The sequence below is a fragment of the Camelus ferus genome, chromosome 2, assembly GCF_009834535.1.
Source record: "Camelus ferus isolate YT-003-E chromosome 2, BCGSAC_Cfer_1.0, whole genome shotgun sequence".
NCBI lineage: Eukaryota > Metazoa > Chordata > Mammalia > Artiodactyla > Camelidae > Camelus > Camelus ferus.
This window is the reverse complement of record NC_045697.1, coordinates 10,298,009-10,319,462: the sequence shown is the minus strand read 5'-3', so window position 1 is coordinate 10,319,462 and position 21,454 is coordinate 10,298,009. Positions and strand designations below refer to the sequence as shown.

Below are 21,454 nucleotides of genomic sequence, written 5' to 3'. Positions count from 1 at the left end.
ATGTTTAATTATATTAGATTTAAAATCTTTCTTGTAGTTTCCATCTACTTACATGTAATCAGATGCTTTTGAAGATTTTAACAATATCCACTAATAGTCTTGTTACCTCTGAATTATAGTTGGTCTTGGCTTGGTTGCTGCCAGAGTCTTCGGCATCTTGATCTATCTGGATGTGAAAAAATCACAGATGTGGCTCTAGAAAAGATTTCTAGAGCTCTTGGAATTCTGACATCTCATCAGAGTGGCCTTTTGAAAACTTCTACAAGCAAAATTACTTCGACTACATGGAAAAATAAAGACATTACCATGCAGCCCACCAACCAGTATGCTTGTTTGCACGATTTGACCACCAAGGGCGTTGGAGAAGAAATAGATAATGAACATCCCTGGACTAAGCCTGTTTCTTCTGAAAGTTTCACTTCTCCATATGTGTGGATGTTAGATGCTGAAGATTTGGCTGATATTGAAGATGCTGTAGAGTGGAGACACAGAAATGTTGAAAGTCTTTGTGTAATGGAAACAGCATCCAACTTTAGTTGTTCCTCCTCGGGTTGTTACAGCAAGGACATTGTTGGACTAAGGACTAGCGTCTGCTGGCAGCAGCATTGTGCTTCACCGGCCTTTGCGTATTGTGGTCATTCATTTTGTTGCACAGGAACAGCTTTAAGAACTATGTCAGCACTCCCAGAGTCTTCTGCATTGTGTAGAAAAGCATCAAGGACGAGATTGCTTAGGGAAACAGACTTAATTTACTCTGGGAGTGAAAAATCTGATCAAGAGACTGGACGTGTACTTTTGTTTCTCAGTCTGTCTGGATGTTATCAGATCACAGACCATGGTCTCAGGTAAGTAATCACTTGCAGAGTATTAGGAAATGGACATGTTCTCATTCTCAAATAGAGTATAAAATTTTGAATCTAAGTCATTCCTTTCAACTAATTCATTTAACCAAAAGAGTTAACCAAGATCTTTCCTACTTCAGAGTGTTAGAACAATATAACTTCAGCATTAAGTTTCAGTTAGTTCGATGCCTTTGTGATATGGAAGAACATAAATTTAAGAGTTTAATAAATACTTAGCAAATCTGCAACACATTTTCTAAGGTACTTTAGTGAATGTAAAGATGAATAAGTTACAATTTTTACCCTCTAGGACTTGTAACAGAGAAGAATATATATATGCCATATTCTGTTGCTGTGTGTTATTTGTGTACAGTTCCTTAAGGGATGTTGAATTAAAGATTCTGTGGGGATTAAAGGAGAGAGAGAGAGACCTCCTACCAGTTGCAGCAAACAGTCTGGATAAGAATGAATTGAAGAATGTAATGAAGAGATGGCACTGAACTGAACCTTGAAGAAAGATGAAGGATTTGATGGGTGGCAGTGGGAAAGGAGAACATTCCAAGCAGTGGGGATCATTTGAGCCCACAGTCAAGCCCTGTTGTAAATATTGTTCGGCCAGTTATGATTGTTCTCATTATTAATAATGTGTAGTAATTGTTTGATTTTCTTTGACATGAGCCTTTGGAAATGGATTTCATGTTTTCTCTTTCACCCTGTAATAGGCTTGAGTTTTACTGGGGCTCTTTAATAATGGGGTGTCAGACGTGTTAAAAATTGGAGATTCATACAGCATAAAGCCTAGTACTCCCTCTTGTCTTAAGTGTGATCTTTAGCAGATTAAACTGAACTCAGTAGGGGGTGCTCAGAGGAGACTTGGTGTCCCTGTTTGGTTATAATGAAGGAGGTGTATGTGAAATGGTGGGAAATAAGGCTTTGGCAGAGTTTGCATTTAGGGAAGAGTTCATTTGGCAGATAGGGAAACATTTATTTGATACTACTTGGATTGGTAGCTTATCAAAAAACTTGCATTCTGAGTGCAACCCAGATTTAAAGAAGTGCAACTCCTTTTAATCAGATTATCTTGAAGGAATCGTTCTTAATCGTCTAAGTGTTTATTGAGCACCTGCTGTATGACTTGCCCTCTTCTAACTGCTAGGGATCCAAAATAATTGAGACAAATTCCCTGCTTTCATAGAGTTTATAACCTAACGGTTAAAGTAGACAACAAAGATACAGTATCAGACTGAATGTTCTGAAAAAAGGTGAAGTATGGTTATAGGATAGAGAATACAGAGAATATTCCTTCATATTTGATGGACAGGAAAGGCCTTGAAAGGAAGCATTTTTTTTAGTAGAGATTGGAATGAAGTTAAAGAGTGAATTTTGTGCATCTCCTGGGAAAGAAGCTAAGGAAATAGAAAATAGTAATTTAATTTTTAGAAACTTTTTTTTTCATTCATTCTATTGGTTTAAAAAGTAATTTCATTAACTTACAATAAGTTCAGCTGGTGTCAGTAGGTTTAAGAACAAATAAAACTTGTGCAAGCCTTCAGCTCAACTTCTGGGAACAGAAGTGCTGGTTGGGAGCGTTCTAGTATCACTCTGCATTAGTCATTATGTTTTATTTGGGAATGTGTAGCATGAGTTCTGACAAGTTGGTTATGGGGCATGTTAAAAGAGCATTGACTGTAAGAATATAGGTTGAAAATCAAAGTTTTAAACTAGATTGAAGCCATAGGGAACAGATAGTGTTGTGTGTAGTCTTCATGCAACATTTTCTGGTTTTCATAGGAATGAAATAAAGTAAATCTTGGCTATCATTGAGTAAAAAGCCTCTTATTTTAAGTCTCACTTTCTTTGGCCCCCTCACATTGCCATCACTGTTTGGGTATAAACTACTCCTTTCTCTCCTTGAACCCAAGGCAACTGCTCTTGAGTCTTTTGCAGATGCCCTGTATAGTTGGGTCTGCAGTCAAATATTCTGTCATTTAATTGATGGTTTCACCATATAACATGTAAAGTAATTATTGGTATGGTTGGATTTAATCCTACCGTTTAACTGTTTTTCCCTTGTTTCTCTTTTCTTTTTTACTGTTTTGTCTTTCCTGACTTGTTTTGGATATATTAAGTACTTTTAGTATCTGCTTTATCTCTACTGTTGGCTAGTATCTCATTTATTTCGTGTGTGCTCTAGGGTTTGTATGCATCTTGTAAAAAAAATTGTGGTATAATTACATACCAGAAAGGTTACTATTTTAACCATTTTTAAGTGTACAACTCACTGGCACTCTGAGTTCACAATGTTGTATACTGTTCACCATTATCTCCAAAACTCTTTTGTAATCACTCAAAACAGAAACTGTAACTATCGAACAGTAATTCCTTATTCTCCCATGCCTCCCGGCTCCAGTAACTACTATTTTATTTTCTGTCTCTATGTTTGCATTATTTATACATCAGAGATACATCATGTAAGTGGAAACATACAACATTTGTCTTTTGTGGCTGGCTCATTTCATTTAGCATTATGTATTCAAGGTTCATTCATGTTGTAGAATGTATCAGAACTTCATTCCTTTTTATAGTGGAATAATGTTCTACTGTATTTGTATACCACATTTTGTTTCTTCATTCATCATTGATGTCATCAGCCACGGGCACTTGTGTTTCTGGCTTTTAACTGTTGTGAATAATGCTGCTGTGAGTATTGATATACAAGTATTTGAATGCTTGTTTACATTTCTTCTGTAATTTCTTTAGCAGTGTTCTGCAGTTTTCAGTACGAGTCTTTTGCCTTCTTGGTTAAATTCATTCTTAAGTATTTAAATCTTTTTAATGCTATTATAAATGGAATTTTCTCTATTTCCTTTTCAGATTGATTGTGTTAGTATATAGAAATATAACTGATTTTGGTGGGGGGGTGATTAGGTTTGTTTGTTTGTTTGTTTATTTATTTATTTACTTATTGTAATGGAGGTACTGGGGATTGAACCCAGGACCTAATGCATGCTAAGCGCACACTCTGCCAATGAGCTGCACACTCTGCCAATGAGCTACACGCTCCCCCTATAACTGATTTTTGAATGTGGATTTTGTATCCTGCTACTTTACTACATTTGTTTATTAGCTATAATGGTTTTTATTGTGTGTGTGTGAATTCTTTATAGAGTTTTCTACATATAAGATCATGTCATCTACAAACAAAGATAATTATACTTCTATCTTTCCAGCTTAGATGCCTTTAAAAAAATTATTTTTTTCTAGTTTAGTTGCTCTGGCTAGAACTTCCAGTACTGCATTAAATGGAAGCATCCCTAGGGGGCATCCTTATCTTGTTTCTGATCTTAGGGGGGAGAAGCTTTCAGTCTTTCACCATTGAATATGTTAGCTGTGGGTTTTCCATATATGGCCTTCATTATGTCGAGGAAGTTCTATTCCTAGTTTGCTGAGTATTTTTGTCATGAAAGGGCGTTTGATTTTGTCAAATGCTCTTTCTGCATCAGTTGCGATGATCATGTGTTTTTTTTCCCTTTAGTCATTAATGTGGTTTATTAAATTGACTGAGAACCGCCCTTGCATTCCTAGGATAAAACTGACTTGATCATGATGTATAATTTGTTTAATATACTCCTGGATTCAGTTTGCTAGTATTTGTTGAACATCTTTGCATCTATATTTACAAAGGGACATTTGGCCTGTGATTTTTGTTTCTTGTGCCTTTGTCTAGCTTTGGTATCAGGGTAATATTGGCCTCATAGAATGAGTGGGAAGTCTTCCTCTTTTTCAGTGTTTTGTAAGAGTTTGAGAAGGATTGTTGTTAATTCTCCTTTGAATGTTTAGTAAATTTACCAGTGAGGCCATCTGATTTTGACTTCTTAGTTGGGAGGTTTTGATTATTATTTCACTCTCCTTACATGTTACAAGGCTGTTCTGATTTTCTGTTTTTGTTCTTTTTTTTTCCTTGAGTCAGTTTTGTTATTTTTTGTGCTTCTAGGAAATTTGTCCAGTTCAGCTAGGTTGTACAATTTTTTGGCATACAGTTGTTCATGTTACTATTTAATAATTCTTTCAATTTCTGTAACATCAGTAGTAATGTCCCAGCTTTCATTTCTGAATTTGGTAATTTGAGTCCTTTTTTTTTTTAGTCAGTCTAACTGAATGTTTGTCAATTTTGTTGATGATCTTTTCAAAGAAACGAATTTTTTGGTTTAGGTTGATTTTTCCCTATTATTGTATTCTCTATTAAAAAAAAAATCTCTGCTGTAGTTTTTATTATTTCTTTCCTTGCCTCGTTTTGGATTTAGGTTGCTCTTCTATTTCTGATTTCTTAAGGTGTTCAGTCAGGCTGTTGATTTAAGATTTTTTTTAGCACTGGTGTTTACGACTATAAATTTCACTCTTGGCTCTGGTTTTGTTGTATCCCAGGAGCTTTGGTTTGTTGTGTTTTATTTTCTTTCATCTTAGTTTTCTTGTGATTTCTTTTTTGTCCCATTGATTCCTTAAGAGTGTATTGTTTAACTTACACATATTAGTGAATTTCTAATTTTCCTTATGTTACTGATTTGTAGTTTCATTACATTGTGCTCAGAAAATATACTTTATATCAGTTCAACCTTTTAAAATTCATTAAGACTTGTTTTATGGCCAAATGTGGTCTATTTCTGTTCCATGTGCACTTCAGAAGGTTGTGTATTCTGTTGTTGTTGGCTGGAATGCTCTCCGTCTGTCTGCCAGGACTAATTGGTTTGTAGTATAGTTCAAGGTCTCTACTTCTTTGTCGATCCATTATTAAAAATGGGGGTATTGAAGTCTCCGACTATTTCTGTAGAACTGTTTATTTTTCCCTTTAGTTCTGTCAATTTTGTTGTATATATTTTGGAGCTCTGTTGTTAAGTGAGTATGTTCATAATTTTTAAAATCTTAGTGGAGTTAAACTTCTACCAATATGTAGTATCCTTTTCCTTTTGTAACCTTTTAAAAATGGAAAATCTCTTTTGTCTTGCAGTATTATAGCAACCCTGGCTCTCTTTTGATAAAATTTTTGCATTGAGTATCTTTTCTCATGCTTTTACTTTTAACCTCTTTGTGTTTTGTGTCTAAAGTGAGTGTCTGTATACTCTTACAGACAGCATATAGATGGATTATGTTTTTTTTAATTTTAACTCTCAAATTTTTTAATCTTTAGTCCAGTCTGCTAATGTCTGCCTTTTAATAGGAGAGTTTGATGGATTCATATTAATTACTGATAAGGAAAAATTTACTTCTGTCATTTAGCTATTTCTTTTCCTTTTGTCTTACATGCTTTTTGTTTGTCATTTTTCCTATTATTTCCTCTTTTTATGCTTTGTTTTGTTTTTGTAGTATACCATTTAATTCCCTTTTTTCCCATTTTCTTTATTTTTTTAAAGTTAGGTTTTTAGTTGTTACTTTAGGGATATAGTTAACATGAACTCAAAACAGCCAAGTTTGGACAACCCAATTTCATTTCAATCATGTACAGACACTCAACTCTTGACATCTCTTTCTCACCTCCTTTATATTGTTATTGGTACAGGTTACATCTTTATACATTGTGTGCCCTTTAACATAGATTTGTAACTGTTGTATTTTTTTTGTATGCATTTTTAACTTCTCACTTTCTACCTTCAAACAATATTATACCACTTTACATAGAGTGCAAGAATTTTAAAACAGTAAGCTCCTGTTCCTCTCCCCATTCTTTGTGCTGTTTTTGTTATATATATATTTTTTTCTTAATTTTATGTTGTTGTTGTTGGGGTGGGTAATTAGGTGTTTTTATTTATTTATTTTTAATGGAGGTCCTGGGGATTGAACCCAGGACCTTGTGCATGCTACTGCTGAGCTGTACTCTCCTACCTCTCTTAAAAGTTTTAAACCCCATAATACATTGTTGATATTTTTTTCTTTAGACAGTTGTCTTTTAGAAAAATTAACAAGTCTTGTTTCACCTTTTTTGGCATTCTTCATTCTCTCGTACAGGTTCATGTTTCTTTCGATTTGGTATTGTTTTTCTTTTGCCTGCAGTATTCTCTAGTTTTTTACACTGTAGGTCTTTTGGCAGTGAACACTCTTAGCTCTTGTCTGAAAAGCTGCCACCTTCGTTATAGAAAGGTCTTCACTGTGTATCGTGCTCTAGCTTGGTAGCTTTGTCTTAGCACTTGCAAGATGTTCCATTGTCTTCGGCTTGCGTAGTTTCCTAAAAGTCTGTTTCGCTTTTATCTTTGCTCTTCCATATGTGATACAATTTTTTTTTTCTCTCCAGCTACTTTGACTTTTTTTCTTTCTTTCTGCTTTTAATGCAGTTTGCCTGTGGTGTGCCTTGGTGAGGTTTTATTCACCTTTATCTTGCTTGGGGTTTATTGAGATTCTTGGATCTGTTGTTTCTAGCTGTCATAAAACTGGAAAACAGAATTCAGCCATTATTTCTTCAAGTATTTTTCTCTCCTCCTTATTCTTTTACCACTGCTTCTTGCTAGAATTTCATATATGTTAGGCTTGATACTGTCCTACAGGTCACTTTAGAACATTAGTTTCCTGGACTATCATAACAAAGTATCACAAACGAGGTGGTTAAAATGATATAAATTTATTTTCTCACAGTTCTGCAGTCTAGCCGAGATCAAGGTGTTGGCCAAACCATGCTCCCTCTGAAACCTCTAAAAGGGCGTCCTTTCTTAACTCTTCCAACCTCTTATAGATCCAGGTGTTGCTTTGCTTGTGACAGCATATACATAACCCCAGTCTCTGCCTCATTCTTCACATGGTCATCTCCTTTTCGTGTCTGTGTATCTGCATTTTCACACTGAATTTTCCCTGTGTGTGTGTGTCTGAATTTCCCTCTTCTTACGAGTATACCAGGCATATTGGATTAAGGTTCATCCTATGACCTGATTTAAACTTGATTAAATCTGCAAAGAGCGTATTTCCAACTAAAGTCACTTTTATGATACTGATGGTTAAGACGTCAACATATGTTTTTGGGGGGAAGGAGACACAGTTCAACCCATAACACTAGGGCTTTTTTCTTTTTACTGTTTTTGTTCTTTTTTCTCCTGGTTCTTCATTTTGGCTAATCTGGTTCTTCTTCAAGTCCAGTAATCATTTTTGCAATGTCTAATCATTAGCAGAATGCTAATCTCATTCACTGTATTTTTTATTTCAGATACTATGTTTTTCACCTTTAGAAGTTTCACTTGGTACACTTGTGCTCTATCCCGTCATATATACATATACACACATATCAATACATAAATAATGTATGTAAATATATTGACACATACAAAAATATTAAAATATATAGATGTATTTTCCTGTTACTTTCATTATATTTACATTTTCTTTGAAATTCTTGAGTGTACTTAAAATATAAAATTTGTTTTAAAGCCATTATCTACTAATTTCATTATCTTTATCACTTACTGTTCTATTTCTATTGATTGATTTTCTTTCTTGATTCTTTGAGTGTCTAGTAGTTTCTGATTGAATACTAGATAATGTGAATTATAGATTGTTGAATTCTGGATTTTGTTCTAGTCTTAAAAATGATTACTTTTTTGATTTTTCTTTTTTAGTTTTATTAAGTAGAATTTTTACAGTTTGCACATATACGTTATATTGCATGTAAATACATATATACAAGATACTGCACATTTTTTTAGTTTACTTATGTGTACTGAAAATTGTTTCTAAGAATAGATTAGAGTTTTAGCTTTTTAAACTTACATAGTTATCAAAGAAATAAAGCCAACTGCAAAAAAAGAATCAGCAGAATGTGATAATCGAGTCATAAAGGACAGTCAGGTGTGCTTACACATATTCAAGAAAAGATGATTGCTGTTGAATCACTCCCTGGTCTGTATTGTTTCTATAAGTTGATTATATTTCTGTAACTTTTTTTATTGCATGCATTGTCAATACTTTGTTTAAGTGTTTCTTTGAGGACAGAGAATGTATTTTCATTTTGTATTTTACTTTGTTGGCCTGCGCCTGACATCCTTGGGCATTAGGGATAAAAACTAGACTAGAGTGATCTGTCTAGAATGCACTTCTTATTACTTGCTGTTACTCCTCTGTCTAAACCTTTCAGTGAGTCTTACTGCCCTTTTGTTAAAATTCAGATTGTTGGCCTTTGCTTACCCCTGTAGTTTATGTCTTGTTACCTTCTTTAAATCTTTTTCTTTTATTTCTTCATTTCTTCACCTCTGCCAAAAAAAGCCAATAAATAGGTAAATGTAAACATAACACCCCCTTCCCCAAACACACAAACACAGAGCCATCCCTTCTTAATCTGTACTCAGCTGTTTTCTTTTCCTTTAGCATTGATGCAGGCAGACCTTGTTTTATTGCACTTCTTTCTATTGTCCTTTGCAGATAATGGCATCTTTCACAAATTGGAGGTTTGTGGCAACCCTTCATTGAGCAGGTCTTTCAGTGTCATTTTTCTAATAGCATTTGCTCACTTCATGTCTCTGTGTCACACTTTGGTAATTCTTCAATATTTCAGACTTTCATTATTATATTTGTTATGGTGATCTATGACTAGTGATCTTTGATAATACCGTGGTAATTGTTGCAGAGTGCAACAAACCATATAAGATGGCAGACCTAATTGATAAATGCTGTGTGTGTTCTGACTGTTCCACCAACTGGCTGTTCCCCCCTTCTCTCTCCCACTCCTTGTGCCACCCTATTTCCTGAGACACAGCAGTATTGAAATTAGGCCACTTAACAATTCTCCAGTGGCCAGTAAATGTTAAAGCGAAAGGAGGAGTTGTGCATCTCTCACTTTAAATCAAAAGCTAGGAATGATAAAGCTTAGTGAGGAAGGCGTGTCAAAAGCCAAGATAGGTGAAAGCTAGATCTTCTGCACCAGTTAGCCAAACTGCGAAAGCAAAGCAAAAGGTCTTGAAGGAAATTAAAAGTCCTGCTCCACTGAACGCACAAATGATAAGAAAGCAAAACAGCCTTATTACTGATACGGAGAGCATTTTAGTGGTCTGGATAGAAGGTCAGACTAACCACAATATTTTTTTAAGCCAAAGCCTAATTTAGAGCAAGGCCCTAACTCTTCGGTTCTGTGAAGGCTGAGAGAGGTGAGGAAGCTAAGCTGCAAGAGAAAGCTGGCAGAGGTTAGTTCATGAGGTGTCAAGGACAGAAACCATAACATAAAAGTGCAAGATCAGTCAGCAACTGCTGACAGTATAGAAACTAGTTTATAGCAGCAAGTTATCCAGAAGATCTAGCTAAGATAATCAATGAAAGCAGCTACCGAAACAACAGATTTTCAGTGTGGATGAAACGGCCTCATACTGGAAGAAGATGCCATCTAGGACTTGAATAGCTAGAGAGGAGAAGTCAGTGCCTCGCTTCAAAGCTTCAAAGGACAGGCTGACTCTCTTGTTAGGGCTAATGCAGCTGGTGACGTTAAGTTGAAGCCAATGCTTATTTACCATTATGAAAATCCGGAGGCCCTTAGAATGATGCTGAATCTGCTCTGCTTGTGCTCTATAGATGGAACAACAAAGCCTGGATGACAGCACATCTGTTTACAACATGGTTTACTGAATATTTTAAGTCTGCTATTGAGACCTACTGCTCAGAAAAAAACATTCCTTTCAAAATTACTGCTCATAGTTAATGTACCTGGTCACACAAGAGTGCTGATGGAGATGTACAAAGATATCTGTGGTGTTTTCATGCCTGCTCACACAACATCCATTTTGCAGCCCATGGATCAGGGAGTCATTTTGACTTTAAAGTCAAAGAAGTACATTTTGTGAGGTTATAACTGTCATATGGAGTGATTCCTCTGATTGACCTGGGCAAAGTCAATTGAAAACCTTTTGGAAAGGACTCACCATTCTATATGCGATGAACATTTGTGATTCATGGGAAGAGATCAGAATATCAGCTTTAATAGGAGTTTGGAAGAAATTGATTCCAGCTCTCAGGAGTAACTTTGAGGGATTTAAGACTTCAGTGGAGGAAGTAACTGCAGATGTGGTGGAAATAGAAAGAGAACTAGAATTAGAAGTCAAGCATGAAATGTGAATGAATTATCTTTGTAATTAAACGTAAAACAGATGAAGAGTTGCTTCTTATGGATGAGCAGAGAAAGTGGTTTCTTGAGATGGAATCTACTCCTGGTGAAGATGCTGTGAAGATTGCTGAAATGACAACAAAGGGTTTAGAATGTTACGTAAACTTGGTTGTTAAAGCAATGGCAGGATTTGAGAGGACTGACTCCAATTTGAAAGTTCTCCTGTGGATACAACGGAATCAAACAGTGCTGCATGTTACACAGAAATCATTTTTTGAAAGGAAAAGTCAATCAATACAGCAAAGAAACTTCATTGTTGTCTTATTTTAAGAAGTTGCCACAGCCACCCCAGCCTTCAGCAGCCATCCCTGGTTAGTCAGCAAAGCCCTCCGCTAGCAAAGAGCTGGGCTTGCTGTGAAGGCTCAGATGATATAAGAAGGTTTTTTTTTGGCAATTAGCCATAAAATAAAGTATTTTAAATTAAGGTTTGCATAGTTTTTTAGACATAATGCCTTTGCATACTTAGTAGACTGCAGTATACTGTAAATGTAACTTTTATATGCACTGGAAAACCAAAAAAAAATGCTGTGACTTGCTTTATTGATTTTCGCGTTATTGTGGTGGTCACGAGCCGAACCTGCAGTGTCTTGAGGTGCTCCTGAACCGTGCTCCTAAACCACGTTCCTCTTGTCTTCATATATTTGCATTTGCTTTCTCTCTCTCTCTCTCTCTCTCTCTCTGTTTAACATACATTTATTGGCTAACTTCTGTTCATTTCTATCTCCATTCCAGTTTAAATGTCACTGCTTATGAGCAACCTTTTGCTACCCTCCCCCCCCCAAGGCCCTTCAGAATATTCCCCAGAAAGCGTTTATCATATGACATTCTAACTGGTTGGCTTGCTTGGTTTTGCACTAAACTCAGTGAGGCCAGTTGACTACGTGTGTGGTTTACTCAAGTGTATTGTGATGGGAAGTTTTATATTCCATGCAGTCCATCCTCAGTGTACTGAAAATTTTAGAACATGAAGTAGTCTCTGCTTTGAGATAACCTCTGAGATCTTTAAGACCATATTTTAGAAGTTGTTTTGTTTTTTATTATGAGCTATTCAATTTTACAGGAAAAGAAGAATTAGTAAACTTTAAACTCTAATTGTCTTCTTTTAAACATGTGTGTCTCTAACTGCTCTGGCCCTGTCAAGCCGCTGAGGTTTTGAACTCTGCCACTGTTGCTGAACTGTAGGGGTGGATCAGGGAGCCTGTAATTTAAGTAAAAGCCAGTTCTTCTCAGTCAAAATGTAAGGAGAAATACGCATGTAAATCTCTCATATGTATTGGGGTCTTGATAAAGTGTTTTTAATAAATCAGTTTTTTTTAAAGTGCAGTGACAAAACATTAAAATATTTGTGCTAATCTTTGCACATCAGTGTCTCTCACTGAATATGTATTTCCAATTTGTTCTAATCTCAATTAATTGTGTACATACTTAACTTTACTTCCTAATTTCCATGTACCTGCATAATCATGCTGATTTTTTTTACTAAATTTATTATATTATTAGTTTCTTAATATCCCATTCAAGATAGACTATAATTTTCCCAATTTTTGCTGTTATAGTGTGGAAAATTCATGTTCCCAATTTTACTCTTGATATTTTTCAGCTCTGCCATCGTCATTTTAGCCAGTTTCTCATTTTTTAAAAATATAAGTTACTATTTTTAATCTTCTACAGTATTGGGTTTTCATTTTTATTGAAATGAAATTCACATACTATTAAATTCATCCTTTTAAAGGGTACAAGTCAGTGGTTTTAATATATTTACAAGATCGGTGACTGTTAGCACTATCAAGTTCAGAAGCATTTTCATTATACCAAAAAGAAACTCCATACTCATTAGCAGTCATTCCTCATTCTTCTTTGCCCCCAGCCCCTGGCAACCACTAATCTACTTTCTGTCTCTCTGTTCTGCCTATTTTGGACATTTCATATAAGTAGAATCATGCAGTGTGTGGTCTTTTGTGTCTGGCTTTTTTCATTAACACAGTGTTTTCAAGGTTCATCCATGCTGTAGCAGGTATCAGTACTTCATGGTTACATAATATGTAATTGTATGGATAGACTATATTTTGTTTACCCAGTCATTAATAGACATTTGGGTTATTTCCACTTTCTGGGTATTATGAATAATGCTGCTGTGAACATTTGTTTGCAAGTTTTTCTGTGAATATATGTTTTCACTTCTCTTGGATATATACCTAGGAGAGTAATTTTGGGTCATGTGCTGACTCCATAACTCTGAGGAACTGCCAGACTGGTTAGTTAATTTCTTGATAATTTTTACTTAGACAGTCTGGTAAGAGAATGTAAATGACAATTCCAGGATTCAGTCCTTCCTTTCTATAAAACTGATTTACTCTAATGTTCTTACAAAGAAAAATTTCATAAACTTGTTTACTGAATGTCTTTAGAAATGTCTTTGTTAAATGTATCCTGACTAATGATGGAAGTTAGTTGTCATGTTTTATAGAAATTTAAAAATTTTCTCATTACCAAATTAAAAGGTTTGTTAATAGTGGTCCATTGGGCCATGGGAATACGTACGTTTTCATGGATTCCATATAATTAATATATTCTGATTGTTGAATTGCTTCTCTTACAGGGTTTTGACTCTGGGAGGAGGGCTGCCTTACTTGGAGCACCTTAATCTCTCTGGTTGTCTTACTGTAACTGGTGCAGGCCTGCAGGATTTGGTTTCAGCATGTCCTTCTCTAAATGATGAATACTTTTACTACTGTGACAACATTAACGGTAATGCCTTTTAACAATGAGATAATTTTGGAGGAGTTGATTTAGAAATTTTTAACAGTGCTGATAATTCTTAGTGTTTCTATTTTGTTATCTAGATTTCTAGTTACCAGATATTTTTACTTTCAGTTTTAGTCCTTTTCTAAAGTTAAATTGTTAATGGGGAGTTATTTCAGCTATCCATTCTTTAGATTTTATAAGCATGTAATTGTTTAATCAGCCCAAAGTGGCAAGTTGTTGTAGAATTACTAACATTCTTACAAAATTTTGGGAAATTCCTCTATCGTGAAAGAGTACTCGTAAACAGTTTAGAAGTATTGATGTTCTAGGTACGTCTAATTGTTAGGGATGGTAGAGTAGTTTTCTTGGAGGATAACTTCATAAAATATAGTAGAAGAAGAAGCATTTTGGTAATGGGAGCTCTTCATGGATCCTGGATCTCGTTCCAAATAAATCTCATAGAAGAGTGAGGAGGATGGTCGGGGTGGTATTGGGAAGAGGCTTGAGATGCTTTAAACATGACTAAAATTCTTATAGTATTTTGGAGATTGATTCCTGAACCTCCTTTTAACAATCATGAGATAAAACTTTCCTGATTTTTTTTGTTGTTGTTGTTTTTTAAGCCTATCCCTGCCTTGTAGTGGGCCTGTTTAACGAGCTTTTCGGGCCTATTTAGTGTATTTTCTCAAAGTAACATACAGTGCCCTGTTGGACATTTCATAGTCACTGGTAGAGACTGAAGTTCTGAGGCATAAAAAGCTGTTCCTCAATTATTAGTAAGCAAATCAACCTCCTGTATTTACAACTGGAAAAAATGTACATGGTTCAGATTCCACTGTGTTTTTACATTATATATTGTTATTTTTGAGAACCCAGTTCATCTTAAGATGGTGGGAATATAACCGGGTTTCTCTCAGGCAGAAAAATTGACAGGAGCCAAGAAGACTAGAGGAATGGTCTCTACTTTAATGACATTTAAAGTAGGCAGAGAAGTTAGCAAATCTGTTGTTTCTCAGAGATTAGATTTTCCTTAAAATATATATGAAGAGACAGGAGATAGCAGCTCCCTGGTTTCTGGACTCACACTGGCAACGCAGGAGGTGGCTTCCCATGTCTTTGAAATAGCAGCACTAAGTTGGAGCATTTCTTTGCTCTCTGTTGCCTTCGGTGTGTAATAAGGAATGGTGAAGATGAAGGTCATTTTAGTTGCAACCCACTAAGTGTACAAAAGAAAGTGTGATTGCTACAGTGAAGCACTTGCTGCTTCTGCGGACGCAGTGAGTTTGAGAAGGGAGTTTTTTTTTAATATACAGTTATGTCATTGTAGGTTCAGTGTTACTTACTAAGGCTTCTAGGACATATTAATGAAAAGTAATCGGTAAGCAATCTTTTTTTTTTTAATAAGAAAAACATCTTATTGGTAGGTTGCACTTGAATTGTTTATATTGATTTCAGCATAGATTATGCTTGTGGGAATAAATCTCATAACTGAATTCGTTACATTTATTTTGGAGTGTATATAGATACTGGGTTGGTAGGGGGATTGGGTTTCACTTCATTTTTATATTTGCCTACTTGTTTTGTGTGTGTGTGTTTTAAAACTTCTTGAAGTAATCTAAATGATAGTATAAAGTTAGATACTTAAAATCTTTTGTACTTTGTTAGTATGTTAGAATTCCTTTCATATTGACTGGTTTCGAATATATAAATATTAATATGTTCCAAAGGAGTGGCTACATTCCTTTTATTGAATGTTAAGATTTTTTTTTTTTTTGATAAATGAGTGGTCCATTTTCAATAAATGAATTTTAATAAATATGTCTGACTTTGAAAGGTTTGAAAGGAAATTTACAGTGCTTATATAATCCAGTACCAAGTCTCTTTTTACAGCTTCATGATTTGGGGGAAATGGAAATCCTTTAAAGTTTACAGGGTAACTTGTCATATGAACTTATGTTGTAGAGTTCTAACCAGTTGCTCTTAAAGCAATCGTCTGCTGTAATCGTTTCCTTTAAAAGACATATGGACAACCTAGAAAGTATTAGAATAAAGTTGCATTTTATCCAGTTTTGCGAGATGACATGGTTGATCCAGTATCTTTCATTACAGTTTCCTTGTATAGTAAATATTTAGTAACTGCTAAGGTCTTCCTTTTTATTATTATTTTTTATTATTTTTGAAAGTAGTTATGTTTTATACATGATCTTAGGCTATAGGGGGTATGTTTAGGTGACAGATTATATTTTAATATTTGAGAGTAACATTTAACTAAAAATGTGTTTTGTCAAAAGAGAGTTTACATAGTTAACTAACTACCTAAAAGAAGTAAATACTGATAAATAATATTCATTAACTAAATAATAGTGATAAATAAAACAAAATTTTCTGTTTCCTAAGCAATAGCAGACATTTTGGAAAAGATAAATAAGTAATCAGATACTTATACAAAGTCTACTGTGTGGAAGACAGTTTACTAGGCATTGACATAAATGTCATTTTTATTCTGAATGATTCTTCATGACATTTAAATTTGCTATTTGATTGATAAACAAATTAAGATTTAGACATAAAACAAGAATTCTTAGCCATAACATTTAAAAGATTCTATGTCATTTAAGAAGTGTTAGGTAGAATTGCATAATTTCAGAGCTCTGAAGAACATTGGATCAATGATAGCAAATAAACTTTTGGCTTGATTTGCATTTCAATGTATGTTTAATTTATGAATTAAGATAGATTAGCTCATAGTTCTGTAGGTGACACAGTCTCAGATGATTTGCTTTCTTATGTTTCTAATTTAAGTTAAAGAGGAATTCAAGGTAAGTGAAGGTAAGTGCAGATATACAGCAGAAGTAATATGCGTAAAATCTAGGAAAAACATGTCATTCAATAAGAAAAATGTGGGAAAATAACAATAGCTAGTAAAGTTGTAGTTCTTATCTGATTTTTTTAAATGCTTTTTTACAAAATTTATTTTTTACCATGCATTTAAAGATTTTATTTGTGCAAGTTTTTTCTATTTTCTTTGTTATTTAATACAATTTATTCCTCATATATTATAGCCATTTGAGTTTTTTATCTCATACCAAGATCAACATTTACAGATTATAAGTCAAATACTCACCTTTTGAATTCTGTGTCTGTGGAAGTGCACATTCCTACTTGAGATACTTAGTGTTAGTCATGCTTCTTTCTAATGCTGCCTCACTTTTCCTGTTGTCTGTTTATTCTGTTTTCCATTTGCTCCCTTTTCTGAACAATCTTTCTGTGATGCTAACGGCCTTACTGTTAATCATTGCGTACGATGTCCATTCTTTGGAAATTGCTGTTCTCCCCTTTTTTATATAGTATGAAACTAACAAGTTAAAAACAGTGGTTGTCTTCACCTTTGCTTTGCTCGAGGCCTTCAACAAAATATAATTCCTTCATGGATGATGTCACTTTTATGGATTATTAGGATAGTCACCTGAATGTCATTGAGCTTATGATGGGATTGGAGCTTGGAGGTCGTTGGTATTGGTATTGGTATTAGTGTTGGTTAAGTACAATTTATGCACCGAGAATTCCAGTGAAACGCACATGTTCTAGTGCGTATTTGAGGGAGGGCGCACACACCAGTATGAGCGAGAACTTTGTTTTGTGATGAATAAGGAGATCCTGACAGATGTCAGCGTTACATTCTACCTAATATGGGGCACATATTTTTAGTTCTACATTTTTCTTTCCCAATTATCCGTAATACCATCCCTTAGACTTTGAGAGCAAAGAGTGACTCAGGTCACCAGGGTGTAGGCTGAGCATACTGGGCCCCTGTATTTTGGGGAGGATGATGAAAACCTGTGTGATACAGGCATACCTCAGCAATATTGCAGGTTCGGTTCCAAACCACCGTAATAAAGTGAATATTGCAATACAGTGAGCAACATGAATATTTTGGTTTGCCAGTGCATGTAAAGATTACATTTACACTATACTATAGTCTATTAAGTGCAATAGTATTATGTCTTAAAAAGCAATGTTCATACCTTAATTTAAAAATATTTTATTGCTAAAAAATGCTTACCATCATCTGAGCCTTCATTGATTCATAATAGTAACATCAGAGATAACTGAGCACAAATCACCATAACATAATCATAATGAAAAAGCTTGAAATGCTGAGAGTTACCAAAATGTGACGCAAGACAAGAAGTCAGCAAGTGCTATTGGGAAGATGATGCCAGTAGACTTGCTCAATGCAAGGTTGTCACAAACCTCCAGTTTGTAAAAAAAAAAAGCAAAATCTGTGAAGTGCAATAAAGCAAAGCACAATTAAATGAAGTATGCCTGTGTTTGGAAAACGATGAAACTTTTGAATAGCTTCCTTGATCCAGTTGGCTCCTTTAAAGCTGTTTTCTGTCTTGAAAATCAGTAGCATGCTTCATTTTGATTGCTTTCAGCCATTGCTTATGATTTTTCATAGGCCACTGTTGATTTCAGTATAAAATTTCTTCCTTGCCTTTCTATCCTTTTGAAAAATAGGAATATAGCTATTTTGAAGTGTTTTAGGGAGTTTCAGTTTGGAATATTGCACCAAAGTCTCCATTTCTCTTTCCTCATATTTCTCCCTTTCAAAAAATTTAAAATTATATACTGAGAAAATGATAGTCAGATATGTTTTTACAAAGGCCACCAGTTCAAGCATTTCATCACAGGGACTGTGTCAGTTCAGGGCAATGGTAATGAGGCAGGGGACTGTGTCCTGGAGAAAGTCTCTACTTGGTGACTGGCAGATAAAAGCAGTAACCAATGTAAGTGGTGAAGAAAGGAAAGCAAAGAAAGGGCTCCAGGAATAGTAGTTAAAGCTGAAAATGTATTCAAGAGGAAAACCTGGTTAGAGGTTATTAGTGAGAGAAGAGTATCAAGCCATAGGATCTCTTACGAGGGCATTTCTAATATCTGATGGTATGAACTAGGAAATTTCATTTTGGCTCTGTAGTTAAGATGACTAACATTGTGTCTTATTTTAAGGGGAAATAATCTTAGGAAAAATGCCACTTCGTGAATTCTAAGCATTTGACACATTTACCTTTTCATGTTAAAATTGGAACAGATTTTAATTTTGATTAAATAAAGAATAGGCTGTGGTAATTCAATTTTATATTTAAAATGATTTTAAATTTTAATTATGGGAAATTTTAAAAACATAAACATAATAATACAATGAACCCTCATGTATCATTGGCTTCAGCAGTTATAACCTGTGGCCAGTCTTTTTCTCATATAGCATTGCCCATTCCCATACCTGCTCCCCATTTTCCAGGTATCATATTAATTTTACAAGTTAAATATAAGTATCTGAAAGTAAGTGAAATTAGAAGCAACTGCAGTCCCAGTATGCTTGTAAAGTTCAGTAGTTTCTTTTCTTAAAGATACATTATTATTTCCATAGTGAAATATGTGAACATTATACTTAATTGATTGCATAGCCTAAGAAATTTGCCTTTTATATTAATCTTATATATTGCCATTTCAGGAATACAAAGAAAAGTTAAATTCTGGGAAATGTGTGTTTTATGTGTTTAGTTGCAAGTAATTATTTTCTTGTGTTGATATTAGCATAGTTGCTGCCTTTTGCAATGGATTACTACTTTAAAAAACAAAACAAAGCTAATTTCACATTTTTTCTGAGTTAAAGTCTAGATATCATTTCAGGGTACTATGCTTTTTCAATTATAATCCATTTGATATATTCTATAATGAAATTATATTTCATGTACTTTTGTGGTCCTTATCACAATTACAGGTATTTTGGTTCTAACTGATGAGTAAAGAACTCATTAACTTTGTTCATGATGCAACCCTTCAGGGCTTCAATGTAGTCAAAACATCTTTTCCACATTTGCCTGCCTTTATGAAAACTGTGACTCATTCAGAGTACTCAATATTTGAATATGTGTCGTGATAACTCTTTGACATTTTCTAATTCTGAGCAATGTTCCCTGATGGATCTTTTAATCTAGTGTTTGGGTAGCATACTGTGATTAGAATAAAACCTCAGTTATTCCACAAATACTTTATTACTTTTCTTTGTAATTAAATCACAATTTTATTATGTCTTAGATATGTTTATTTAATTAGTCACTCATTATATTCTTAATTCTGCAAGATAATTTCATCTAGCCCTACCATATGATTTTTTTTGGGTACAGATGTTAAATAAAAATATGGCAGACATGTTAAGGCTATGTCTGCATAGTTTATTTTTAACATATTTTGAAGATAATATTTATTGTAATTGCTCAATACTGGATTCTTTAGCTTATTGGTTACAAATAGGGTTGTTTTTGCCTTAATTATGTTTCTAGGAAGGATGTTCATGGTATAAGAAATCCATTGTTAAGTTAGCCTGGCAGTCTTGCTTCTGTGGGTTATCTCATTTCTTCTTGGATTTTTTATTTTGTAAGATTGTTGCCAAAAAAATTATTTCTTTTCCTTCTTTCTTTTCATTTAACTATAAAGTCAAGCTGCTATTGGTGATTTTTGTTTCCAAATAATTTTTTATACATTCATTGTGAGGTATTTTTACTTCTATAAGTGTATTACTAGTAAAAAAGAAAAATCAGTGTTTTACTTTTTTCATTAGCAAGATTATTTTTATGTGATAAGAAATTCCTCCTTTCACACTTTTCTGTTTTCATACAGGTCCTCATGCTGACACCGCCAGCGGATGCCAGAATTTGCAGTGTGGTTTTCGAGCCTGCTGCCGCTCTGGCGAATGACCCTTGACTTCTGACCTTTGTCTACTTCATTTAGCTGAGCAGGCTTCCTTTCATGCACTTTACTTATAGCACATTTCTTGTGTTAACCATCCTTTTTTGAGTGTGACTTGTTTTGGCCCCATTTCTTACAGCCTCAAAAATCTTAATTTACCAGTGAATTGTACAGTGTTGTTTCTCTTGCAGATCATATTTTTGTTTTAGAAAGGGGCTAGGTTTTTTCATAGGGTGAGAACAGTTTCATCTGATTTCTTTTAAATTGAATACTTTGGGGGAAAAATGTCACTAATGCCATGCTATTTAAAGTATTTTTTAGATTACTTTGAGTTTTGAAGTCAATGGGGTTATTGGTTCTCTTTATAGGTAAACACTGTACCAAGCTTTGCAGATCTTTTCAGACATACATTTCTGAAGTTTTATTTTGGAAACCGGTCTCTTTTCCAAAGTATTTCCTTTATTTGAACAATTCTCAGAGGGCCAATTCAGACATACCTACATATGATTCTTTAAGATTATAAAATAAATTGGCTTCTTGGTGTTAGCTCAGGGAGCTGGCACAGCACCAGTGCATCTGCATTTGCTTTTTTCAAAGACCCCTGTTTCCCACCACAGTCCCTAAATTGTCACGTTTGGGAGGGGTTTTTAAAAGTTCCACAATCATTTGAAGAAATGTATAAATAAAATCTACTTTGAGGACTTACCAAGTAATTTCTTTTGTGTTTTGATTTTGTTGTAAATCTCAATCCAGGGTTACTTTACTGTGAAATAGAACTAAATATTTTGTCTTTTGAGCTTCCATGAAATCATGACCCTGACAGTTAGTTTTAGACGGATACCTAATTTTGTTGAGCTGAATTGTCTTTTTGAAATTAATTGTGCAGTAGTCAGAATTTAAACTTGTAAGTTTAGCTTTATTGCTGTGTGAAACAACAATTGGAATGGAGACCTATTATTCAGAAAGGCACGTGTTGAGTCAGTTTTATGTCATG

General features: G+C 34.4%; 1 protein-coding gene across 2 annotated transcripts in view; it reads left to right on the top strand.

The window, feature by feature from the left end:
* Positions 1 to 21,173, top strand: part of FBXL5 (F-box and leucine rich repeat protein 5) — a 40,622-nt gene extending 19,449 nt beyond the window's left edge. The window contains exons 9-12 of one of the 2 annotated variants that reach the window (XM_032494340.1): positions 120 to 845; positions 13,562 to 13,710; positions 15,035 to 15,085; positions 20,392 to 21,173. In XM_032494340.1, the coding sequence (XP_032350231.1) occupies positions 120 to 845; positions 13,562 to 13,710; positions 15,035 to 15,072 (913 nt within the window). In that variant the 3' untranslated portion in view covers positions 15,073 to 15,085; positions 20,392 to 21,173. The remainder of the gene's footprint in view (positions 1 to 119; positions 846 to 13,561; positions 13,711 to 15,034; positions 15,086 to 20,391) is intronic. The other variant, XM_032494348.1, reaches the window with a different exon arrangement.
* The last annotated feature ends 281 nt before the right edge of the window (positions 21,174 to 21,454 follow it).